The sequence below is a fragment of the Melitaea cinxia genome, chromosome 4 (genome assembly GCF_905220565.1).
Source record: "Melitaea cinxia chromosome 4, ilMelCinx1.1, whole genome shotgun sequence".
NCBI classification, from domain to species: domain Eukaryota; kingdom Metazoa; phylum Arthropoda; class Insecta; order Lepidoptera; family Nymphalidae; genus Melitaea; species Melitaea cinxia.
This window is the reverse complement of record NC_059397.1, coordinates 2942270-2955228: the sequence shown is the minus strand read 5'-3', so window position 1 is coordinate 2955228 and position 12959 is coordinate 2942270. Positions and strand designations below refer to the sequence as shown.

Sequence of the window (12959 nt, the reverse complement as noted above, 5' to 3'; positions counted from 1 at the left end):
ATTCATGAACGATTAATTTTATTTATTATAAATCTAAAATCACTTTTTTGTTTATACTGAAATAACATTAACATGCAAAAAAGATAATAATAAAAGCCATCAAATTATATTATTAATTAAGAAAAGATTTGAAATGATGATTTACTATTATAATATTGAAAAAAAAAATAACAAATCCAATTACAGTTTACGAATAAGGGCGGAAATCTTAATATAGATTTACGTAATATTGTCCATAAATTCATAATTATGTATTCGTTAATAAGAAATAAATGAGAACAAAATACGATACCCTGTTTTTGAAGGTAGCGTGCCTCCGTCGTAATTCAACTGAATAAATTTACCAGAACTCGTACATAAATATAATTTATTTTAAGTATTCGAATAGCAAACCAATTAAAAAAAGATACTGTACCTACTTTTTTGAATTATTCGAATTTTGAAAAAGTTCAATTAATTTTCCGAATCAGTATTCTTTCTAATAAGTGTATACATAAATATCTGTTATAGTTTTTTTTTTAAACAAACAATTCAAATAACATAACTAGTTGATCTAACTAATCTGTAAGTGATAAGTACGTATATGATAAATTTTTATTATTCTTTTACCAACGTATTTTATTTTAGATTTGAAAAAGTAGAAATCGAACTATTTGAAAATTCGAATATTCGAATCGATACAAGTATAAGTTTGCATAATTAAAAAAAATAAATACGTAATTAAAATATATCACTTTGTCTATGGTATCGTCTTATGAGAAGTAAGCTTTGGATTAGTGCATTATACAATTTCGAAGCACGATTAGGCTTAGCATTTTTATAAATATACAAATATTATTTTTTTTTAATAATAATAACATCAGATAATTGAATTTGAAATTCGTTATAAATACCTTTGGTGAAAATATTTTAAAATAATAGATATTATCTATAAAAAAAAACAACGATGACGTTTTTTAAGTAGACATTAAATTTTTGATACATGCTAACGAAATTTAGCTAAAAATCGCTCTAAATATCGCTGTAGCGCCTTATATTCCATCAACAAATAGATTTCGAATTCATAATGAGCTACAACAGACATTTTATAAAAAATGACACTATTTCTAATTCTGCTTATTTCGAATCATTAGTTATGTTTCATTCAAGCATAATTTATTTAATAACATTTTTATTAGTGCTCGAAATTCAACTATATTGAATTAATTTTAAATAATCTTTAGGGCAGTGGTCACAATAACTGGCTGTTGCTCGAAATCACCACTCCAGATAAAGTAGGGCATACAGATGTGTGTTGTGGTTTAGAACTTTTATGTATATGATTCTCGTATTAAAATTTCTAGGCCCTATATTTCTATTGATATAAAATTTTATGCTGCTAGGAACGCATAAATGTAAGGCATTAATATTAAAATGGTTTCAAGTTTTGTACTAGTAAATAGTACAAAAAATGAAATAAAAAGAAACACAAATTTTATTGTTTAATTCAATTCAAGTACACTATTTTTAAACAACCTGAATTAATTTAGAGTTACGTTTAATTTGCTCAGTCGTATTATTACGTTTTGATAAGAAATACATACCCTAGTATCAGAGTAGTGCATGACTTTGGAACATGCAATGTGGTGCAATCACGTAAACACGGTGGCATAATAAAGTTATCGACTTGGGGTCACGTGACAGTTGTGATGTGAATAAAGAGGGCTATTCATGTGATTATGACATGTTTGATTGTGATTGCGTGAGTTGAAGTCATATTTTTACAAGGCCTCGTGTTAAATATTAAAAGTCATTGCAAACAGACCGTCTGTCTTAATGTGTATGGCCTTTTAGTCTAATTTTCCTATTATAGACTAAATATAAAGTTGACTTAGTCAATATTATTGTTTCAAAGAGTAAATTTTAAACAGCGAAGTAGTCAATATTTTCTTTCGAACTATGTACGATATTTTTTGTGTTCTATGCGTGAAGTATTTTAACTAAATTCTCAAAATTCAGATATTTCCGACTGTATCGAGTTTGTTTCATTAAAATAATAAAAATGTTGGATTCAATTGTTCTAGTATATAATTAGTATTAGAAGATATGAATAACAAAAATATTAAATATAAACTTCTTATAATTAAAAACTTCTTCTATTTAATATTTTCAAATTAACTAAAAATCAATGACTTCAACGAGCAAATCAAAAAAAATTTACTATCCAAATGTGTACTTAAAAAACGTCTTATCTTAGGCCATACTATCTACACGAACACCGTTTTTACAATTCATTAAGGGACGCTATTTACATTTATACCACTTTTTTTTATTAAGAAAAATATTCAAATATGAAAATTCACGTCATAGAGCTGTACAGTTATTTACCTAATTTACTTAACGCCTTTAATGTAGACACAGAAGCTAAACTTCGAATGAATGGAAAAATAATAGACACACTCCAAAATCAAATACGGACTATACACGAGTACATGTATACGTATTATACAATCGTACATATTATACATGAATACATGCATGTATAATATATACGCATGTATATTATACACGAATAAAACCGTTTTTATTTTTATTTATTTATTCGTATGCTCTACGAAATTTCAATACTTTTTAAAACTATTAGAAATTATACAATGGTATATTTTGTAGCTAATACTCTTTGTATTGGCTACAAAACATCACGCTACGAAATGTAATAAAAGAACCGTAGCCAAGTAGTCAATAGCTACGAGCGTTTGTAGCCGAAAACGAAATCCGTATATGATTTTTGAGTGTTGGTGAACTGGATATGACTAGAGATGATTCAGTATTGATGTATTGTGGGTCTGTACGCTCAATTGTTGATGCTGTTGATGTCTGAAACAACAATGCTGGTTATAAGTTATAAATATTTTGAACTTTTTGAAACAACCTTTTCGGATTTTATCGCGGTTTATAAGGTTTTTTTAAATGCCGGGCGTTTCGGATACTTTACAGCAACCATGGTCATGGGAAGGCAGTCCGACAAAGTTGTTTCATTATAATTTTTGCTGAAGTTCATTAAAAACTATTTTATACACTATAATGAATAAGTGTCATTAGCATATATTATACATTAATCTTAAAAAAGGACATTTGATTTTAAAATAGATTAATTGAAATACATTTAAATATAACATAAAACAAATATTATTAAAGGAGAAATTAATAAACCCAAAATTAAAGACGAGTATTTTTACATTTCAAGACCGCCGATAGCGAAATGAAAGTCTTGTTATTATTTTTACTTTAACAAGAGCGTAAAAGTTATTTCTTTTTGTAGGGACATTATTTTTTTTAATAAAAATATTATTATTAAAAATCTTATATTTAATTAACATGGGCAAGAGAGATTTTTTAACTTACCATTTAATGTTTTTTTTATGATATAGTTATTTGAGCTATAGCTTGCAGTATAACCAAGTAAAGTAAGTTTGCTGTTGCATAAAAAATTGTTCCTGAAACAAACAAAAAAAAACTAAGTTAGTACAGAATTGTAATTTGAAATACATCTTATATATAAAATTCTCGTGTCACAATATTAGTAACCATACTCCTCCGAAACGGCTGGACCGGTTTTTGTTAAATTTTGTGTGCGTATCGGGTAGGTCTGAGAATCGGCCAACATCTATTTTCTATAACCCTAAGTAATATATAATATATATAAGGGGGGGATTAGGGGGGTTATTAATATATGTATGGCAAAACAACGTTTGCGTGGTCAGTTAGTCTTATATATAAAATGCTTGTGTCTCTATGTTCTTTTTCATACCCCTAAGTTATAAAGGGGGGAATGAAGGGGGTTAATAATGTAAATAAATAATAAATAAATAAATATCTACACAATACACACACGCTCTCAACTTAATGCTTGTGTTATAGGTAACACAAGCATTAAGTTGCTTACTTTAGGAACAGATGACCGTGTGTGTATGCTGTAAATATTTATTATTATTATTATTAAAAATATACACAAACTATGATAATTTATAGCCACAATAATTATTTATAACATTAACAGAATATCAGAGCTAAGTATCAAAATTTTACTCTACCAAAAACGCGGATGATAAGTTCAGTTAAATAATTAACGAATTGCGGAAGTAAATAAGAATTTAATTCTCCCGTATTTAGTCTTAACTCATTAACCATTCGAGTCTCTGCGTAGACTGATATTTAATCTACCGCCTTGTCTCTAGTTTAATTACTGCACTAATTGGTAGAATAAAATCGACACCGTTAAGGGGATTCAGTAAATAGAGGGTAAGTGAGTTCGATATTTAAATATTTGTACAGAGTTTACGAAATACTTGTCAGAGGAATCGAATAGTGATTTTAAAATTTGATTAAATTTTATTGGATTCATTGATGTCCTAGCATTGCGTGAAGTATTATATAGTAAAATATATTTTAAATATTTTTTATGTATTATTTACTATTTCTGCCAGCATTCTTAGCACCATTCCACTGGGATATGATTTATACAACTTTTTGCAAATATTTAGTTCTTTAATTGTTAAATTTATTTTGATTTATATATATATTTTATAATTTCTCATATTACAGTTAAGGTATATTTTATATCTATATCTTGATATAAAGGTTAATATGCGTTAAAAACATTGTATTTTCAATCTTTACATAATATTATAATTAAACTTTAAACAGTCGCCTGATCTACTTTTTTTTTACCAAACCACAAGCCAGTAAGGATAAAGGATTAAAAATATCATTCGTATTTTTTTAAATTTTTCTTTCTCCGTCTTAAATTTTTTTTTAAAATAAACGTTTTTTCAGAATAACATGCGGAAATAAACTCAATTTTGATTGATTGCCTTAGGACTTTTAGGGGAAAAAATTATTCAATATTCTAATTTTAAATGATATCGTATATTAAAATTAGGATGTCCTATGTGTAAATCTATAATATAAAAATGAGTCGCTGAATGTGGTGCTAAGCGCAAAACTCGAGAACGGTTGGACCGATTTCGCTAATTCTTTTTTTAAAATATTCCTTGAAGTACGAGGATGGTTCTTACGGAGAGAAAAATTCTAAAAAAAAAAAAAAAAAATTCCTGAAAAAGTCTAAAAACAACACTTTTCTATACTCCCATACAAAAGATTTGTGATAATACTTAAAAGTCAATTTGAACTCTAATACCATACGATAAAGTTTGTGTTAGGCGATACGAAGTTTGCCGGGTCAGCTAGTATATAAATAAAAATGAATGTTGCTAAGTGCATAACTTGAGAATGTCTTGACAAATTCGGTTAATTCATTTTATTGTACATTCCTTAAGTCCTGTGGAAGGTTTTAATAGTAAAAAAATTTTTCACTATTAACTTTTGACAGAATGAAGTCTGTCCGGACAGCTAGTTTCTAATATATTTTATAACAATAAACAATTATTTATTATCTATTAAAAATACAAATTTTATATCAACATTTTTTAGCGTGTAATGTCATATTGGGTATTAAACTTGTAATGGTAGGTATATAATATAGGTATTTATTTACATAAGAAAAAACTTATATAAACTACAGTCAAGTTTTACGAATTAATTACAAATTCAATAATTTTTTTATTTACAAGCCTATAAACATGAACCATAAGATGTCAAGTGATCACCGACACTTAAGTACATATGTAACAGCACTAGAGCCATAATAGCGTTGGTTTAAATGGATAAAGTAAGGGATAATAGGAAGGGGTATGTATGATGAGTGGGGCTTTTGATTCTATCTCTCTTGCTTAACGTTATAAACGCCATAATACCTTTCACACGTCACAAGTAACACGTCACGTATCAAGATACAGTTATTAATTCAAATTATTTGTTTACCTGTAGATCCTACAGCAGCTGCTAACTGCATGTCTGCAGCGGTGGGCAACTCGGGAGTGGTGCTGATAGGTCCTGGTAATTATAAAAATAATGAGTTCAAAATAATATAACAAAAAAATAACAAGAATAAAATTTTAACTTTTCTGCAAGTTTTAACCCGAAAACGTCACAAACTTAATTATAGAATTTCTATAAATAATAGCTCATTTAAAACAATAAATTTTAATAATAATCAGATAATTTCTCCTTATTTCTCAATTTTGTTCTTAAGAATAATTTCGCTAATTCGAATAATATCCTTCCCTTCGACTATTTACTAAAATAACTGCTGCTTATTTTTTTCAAACGTCTCAAGAAGGATTTTTTTAACAATGGAGTTAACGAACCATAAAATTATTCAAGAGGTCCATAGCGGGCAATGTTTCATCCCTACAGTTTAGATAGCTGTGCATACAAACTTTGCTCTGATAAAAAGCTTAAATGGTCCGCTCGCAAATTATACCGCGGAATTGTTATTTCTGTACCCACCTGCTAATATATTTTCTCCGCTGTTCTTTTCAAGGCTATAGTCGCTTTAACGACATTCGTAGACTTATAAAATGGCTTGTTTTAAATAAATAAACAGTTTTCTTTTACGTCAAAAGTGCTATTGACTTACGAAAAAAAATTGAAACTAAAATAAATTATTTTTTCAACTATTGCACATGTGTTAACAAGAACAATTTTATCATACCCTTGAGATGACGAGAAGGGACTTAAAGTTTTACAACGCAATGTTAATTTTTATGAAGTCTACGATTACTCGTACACTGATACAATACAAATTGAAGATTCATTTTAAGCAAAAAATAATACCGACGATATAATACAAATAAACATCTACATTGACCTTTATCGTTTTGCGTAAATTTTACATTGAATTTGTGTTTTTTTTTACATTCACAATTATAATCATTCTTCTTTTATTCTAATCATACTTTATGATATATAAAAAGAAAAAGTGCTGATATTTAAAATTTAAAATGAATGTAACGAAAAAAAAAAACTATTTCTTAGACAACACGACTGAATCTAAACTGTCGTGTATACTTTAGTATTATTACTTTAGAAACACAGTGCACTGTTAAACTGCTAATTGTTTTTGCTGCACTGTTTATCACATAAAATTTATCTATTTTTTTCTGTAAATAAATAAATAACTAAAGTTAAACTTCTGCACAATGAGCCTGAACTGTGTCTTAGATACACGAAACGTAACTTGCTACGAGAGAAAGAGAAAGGAAATGTGTGCTCGCACCTCTCTTTCTTGCTCCGTTCGCCTCGCCCGATCAAACTTATCAGCTTACTGCCAAAGTCAATCGTAAAGAAATTTTGTTTCAAAAACATTTTTAAGTAATAACCAACCTGGATAGTAAATAGCTTCTTTCCGCACCGCGTAATTCGCGAGTGGTATCCTCAAGGTGCATATAAACTCCGCAGGGGAGGGGAGATCCGCGTCCAGTAGCGTGACGGACGCTACCGCTGAATACCGTCCATTGACCAGCTTCAGACTGTGGGACACGCCATCTAGTCGCCTGTTAAAAATATAGCTTTAAAACAACATTGTACGTCCTCTTACAGAGCTGCTGTTCTATATGAGCGACGAATGACGAACAAACGGGCCAGCGTGATTTAAAAAACTGTATTAAAAATATTCATTATATCTATGACATATTCTTTTTTCTTCGACGTAATTTTCGCGTGACATCGTGTCGTTTCTCGTCGCTCAACTGATAAAAGTGACCCAATTGTATATTGACTATGAGAGGTACTAGTTTTTTTTTTCTTCATGTTAGTAATTTTTAACTTTTAAACTAAATTAGTTATGATCATTGAATTTAACATTAATATATATGTAGATCATCTTCAGTAACAGAACCAAATTATCAATCAATTAAACTAACTTAATCATTGAGAAAGCAGGTTTGATTAAATACAGTTATGCTAGGATATTCGTATTAGCAAAGTTTTAATATGACAAAATATATGAGATAAATAGTATCAAAAGTCACAATAGCGTTGTTATAATTATGGACAAGCCCAGCCTTGACGTCATCCTACATTAACATTTCTATTAGAAAATGTGTTTATATCGCTCTAATCTGTTTCGCATCAAACAATTTTGGAAGGGTCTATAAACAATCTGTGAGGGTTGAAAATTCACATACCTACTTAATAAAATAAAATAAATGTTTCATGGTCAATGATTTTAGCCGGATATCCTGAGTAAAGCTAAGGAAGCGTGAATAATTATTGAAAAGAGCTCGTGGCAATGAGTGCCTATATAGTAATTAATCAAAAGTTTGCTATCGTCAAAATCAATGACCAGATTAATATGTTACAGGAGCTGCGGTAAAAGAACTAAAGTGGCCATGCCTGGAGGCACAAACATCATCTGCCTTGAGGGAAGATGAGCATAACAAATGTTGGACCAAACCAGAAAAACTATTAAAATCACTGTGATATTATGAATGTATCCTGGGATTATTCATTTATGTAAGAAAAACTTTAAATAAGTAACAATATTAAGAACATAATGATTATTTGATGCCAAGAAAAAAAATCCTCTAGGATGTAATGTTTTGCTTGGATAAATATAAAAAATAAAATCAAATTCATAAACAAATTTGCCAAATTTCTAGCACATAAATATTTGAAAAACGTAGTTATTTAGCATGAATTCCATTTATGATTATGAAAATCCTTCGACGGTGCGAGTACCGCAATAAAACCACTTGTGGTTTAGAGAAATACCCTATCAAATATATCGAAAATATTTTCGGAGGTTTGCCCGTTTGTAATCAGAATCGATTGACCGAATATAAAAAAAAAAACGGTTCCAAAATTTGTTCTTCACAAAATAGCTTCGACGTTGATTTTTTAACCAAATCATATTTTATACTTTATTTTTATATTTTATCGTAAAAATCATAGAGGCAATATTCAAAAGTACGATGTTCACGTTGCCCTATCAAAATTTTATTTCGCCCCATTTTTTTCCACGAATAGCCCACTTTAGATATTTTATTAACGATAAAGCATTTTGTAGATGATAGAAGCAAACATATTTCATACAGTAGGTACAGAAAAGTTGGCAGGTAACATCAGGTGTTGAAAGCGACCGAATTTAATCTCTGCCTCCAGATCGTTGCCAAGTTCTTTAGAAATTTATAGTCCATTCAAATTTTATTGCGAATCACACCCATGAATGTTTCTTAGATTATTGTGATATAAGGACTTAAGGAAGGCTATAATTATAATGAATTAAGGACGATCCGATAAAATTTGTTTGGGTTTGCGAAGTTGAAGAGGAAAATTTTTGCTAACATCTATACAAAGTCCTACAGTACATGCGTCTTTATATTTCAAACGCTTAAGAAAATTCCTTCAACGAAATATCAATATTAATTGCGTGGGTATCTCTTTTTTATACAATAATATGACAATAGCACAAATACAAAAACACATAACAAAATTACTGTTCTCAATTTTTTTATCTTACATAAAACAGTTCAGATAGAATTTCGAGTGGGTGCGAACATATATAATTTACACAAAAACGGAATTTATACAAAATCCTACCTTCAGTTACAACTATATTCTTTACACGAGTACTCACAATTTCATAATTCATGCAACATTATAACCAAAATTAAGCTTTGAAGTTATTTTTGGTACGTTGTGTACTTTTAGAAATAAATTCATTCATCCACAGCACAGGTGTTAATTTTCCGTTCAAATAAACGTAAATGAGCTATCAAACCCAAATTATATCCTCGGTTATTTCTCTTTTATCTTAATCAAATATTATTTTAATTTGAATATTTAATACTAAAATTAATCTTGGTACATAAAATTGGAAAACAAGATATTTCTACAAAGTAGTTATGCGGTTACAACATCAAAAAATATATATTGATTATTTTTAAGCATGACACTTATGACGCCTAATCTCATTGCTCAGTCTTTAGATCGGTCGAGAGGAAAAGGGAGGTCATCGATATTTTAGGTCCTCGTTAACCCGGCATCAGTATGGTAAAAAACTGTAGCACTAACAGATGGGTTGGTAGTAGACCAGAATCGAAAAACATTGGATATTTAAAAGGATTTTTGTGAAATATTGTAATAAATAATCAAAACGATTATAGTATAAGTAATATTGAGAAAAAGCGACCATTATTATTATTATTATTATTATTATTTTTTTTTTTTTTGTAAAGACAAATCTACGAAAATATAGCAAAAGCATAACGAAATAGACGGCCTCTGTCTCATAGAGACAAAATCTAAATAAAACATGAACATTTCTGTAACGTGTTACCTAATATGATAATTATAAATGAGGTGTATAATGTGATTAAAAAATACACCGTATTGGTTTTTAATTCTATATTATCACCCTGGCTATCTGCGCAGTCTCGGCAATATATTTTTTATTGCCAATTTATATCTCATCAGATTTGTATCGATTGTTTATCACTTTTTAGGCCGCGATCTTCGTCGTCTTTGTTTTTTGATGAAAAAATTTCGTATTTCGACTCGGATTCCTACAAATTGGATAAAATCCACTGTATGGCACAAAATTACGACATCAACTGTATGATTACATCGAATTTACCATTCTCATGTTTAGATTAATTGCAATTAATTATAATTATAGCCAGCCTCTACATAAGATGGTCGCACCTGCTTCCATTCACACTTGCTCGTAAATGGTCGTTAACGAAACAATCATAGTTTTACTACTGCAATCTAATGTAAACATTTTTATTTCGCCTTATGTTGTAATACCCGCCTGCCCAATATTATGTTATTCTAGACAACCTTCACAGTTTTGCCTGCATTTATAATTGATTGGTAATTGACTAGATCCAATAAAAACTTCAAAATTTTTAGTATATATAATGTTTGCTTATATGGCTATAATTTGTACACATCACTTTCAAATGAATAACAACACATTTTATCTTGGTTCTTTCGTTAACTTTAGATTTTGGACTTCAAGTACTCCTCGACTTATTAAGGTAGGTACATAGATCTAACGATACGTATATTATTTGCAACCGTAACGATACAAGTAACATACAGCACATGGTGTTTATCGGACCGTATCGTTGAGTTGTTCGTAAGAATCATCGTTGAATGCGGTCAAGCGTCCACGCGTGGTTGACTTTTGAGTGCCTGTATGCGGTATGTTTTTAAATTGAGCGTAAATAGTCCATAAATAACAAGTTATTTATTGTACATTATGTGTATATAATATTTACATATAAAATATTATTTAAAAAAAAAGTAGATTTAAAGACTATTTCTTTTATTAATATAAAAAATATGAAATAATAATTACAATTCTATATGTGAAAATAATTTTGATAGTTGCACTAATAATAAATTAATAATTAAATGAAATTCTATCACTCAATAACCACAATAGGATCAGAATGTGTAGATATCACACGATTACATAGTATATTATCCGAACTAATTGTAAAACATAAATAAGAATACTTATATTTAGTTTTTAACCGACTTCCAAAAAAGGAGGAGGTTCTCAATTCGACTGTATTTTTTTTTTTTTTTTTTTTTTTTTTTTATGTATGTTACATCAGAACTTTTGACCGGTTAGACCGATTTCGACAAATTTTGTTTTAATCGAAAGGTGGTGTGTGCCAATTGGTCCCATTTAAATTTATTTGAGATCTAACAACTACTTTTCGAGCTATATCTAATAATGCGTTTTTACTTGACGCTTTTTTCGTCGACCTACGTTGTATTATACCGCATAACTTTCTACTGGATGTACGGATTTTGATAATTCTTTTTTTGTTGAAAAGGAGATATCCCAAATTTAGTACCGTGATAAGGAAACCAGGATCTGATGATGGAATCCTAGAGGAATCGAGGGAAACTCTTGAAAATCCGCAATAACTTTTTACTAGGGGTACCGATTTTGATAATTCTTTTTTTGTTGGAAAGAAGATATCCCTAGTTTAGTACCATGATAGGAAAACCAGGATCTGATGATGAGATCCCAGAGAAATCGAGGGAACTTCTTGAAAATCCGCAATAACTTTTTATTAGGTTTACCGATTTTAATGATTTTTAATTTAATCGAAAGCCGAAGTTTATCATGTGGTCACATTTAAATTTCATCGAGATCTGATAACTAACTTTTTGAGTAATCTTTGATAATGCGTTGTTTGATAACGTGTTGTTGTTGCGTGTTTTGATAATGTTGTTGTTGCTTGACTATTTTTTCGTCGATCTACGTTGTATTACTTTTCGATGTAATTGAAGTCGGTTTTTTTTTCGTTTGCGAGCAAACACAATTATGTCAGCTACGTTTTAAGTAATATTGTTGCTCACATGCTAACATTTTGCTGTAAGATTTTACGATGTTCTATTTTTCCTTTTTAACCGACTCCAAAAAAGGAGGAGGTTACTCAATTCGACCGTATATATATATATATATATATATATATATATATATATATATATATATATATATATTTTTTTTTTTTTTTTTTTTTTTTCGCGAAAATCCGCATAACTTTTTACTGGGTGTACCGATTTTGATAATTTTTAATTTAATCAAAAGTAGATTTCATCTAGTGCTGTGTGACTACGGCACTAAAGAATTTAGCCACCACCTCTCTTCCCGTGGGTGTCGTAAGAGGCGACTAAGGGATAACAAGGTTCCACAACCACCTTGGAACTTAAGAAACCGACCGGTGGCGGGATATCCATCCAACTGCTGGCTTTGAAATACACAGGCCGAAGACGCGACAAAGCCAGTACTGCAGTCACCAACCCGCCTGCCCAGCGTGGTGACTATGGGCAAAACACATGAGTTCACGTTATTTTTGGCGTAAACTTGTGGAGGCCTGTGTCCAGCAGTGGACTGTATAGGCTGTAATGATGATGAGATTTCATCGAGATCTGATCACAACTTTTCGAGTATTCTTTGATAATGCTTATTTACTTGACTATTTTTTCGTCTACCTACGTTGTATTACTTGTCGATGTAATTGAAGTCGGTTTTTTTTTTTCGTTTGCCA

General features: G+C 29.7%; 1 protein-coding gene across 1 annotated transcript in view; it reads right to left on the bottom strand.

Annotated features, from left to right (window-relative positions):
* Positions 1–3399: 3399 nt before the first annotated feature.
* The window catches only part of LOC123670133, an 83944-nt gene continuing 74384 nt past the window's right edge, over positions 3400–12959 (bottom strand). The window contains exons 4-6 of the mRNA XM_045603639.1: positions 7267–7436; positions 5863–5934; positions 3400–3476 (exon numbers count right to left, since the gene is read on the bottom strand). Coding sequence (XP_045459595.1) covers positions 3400–3476; positions 5863–5934; positions 7267–7436 — 319 coding nt within the window. The remainder of the gene's footprint in view (positions 3477–5862; positions 5935–7266; positions 7437–12959) is intronic.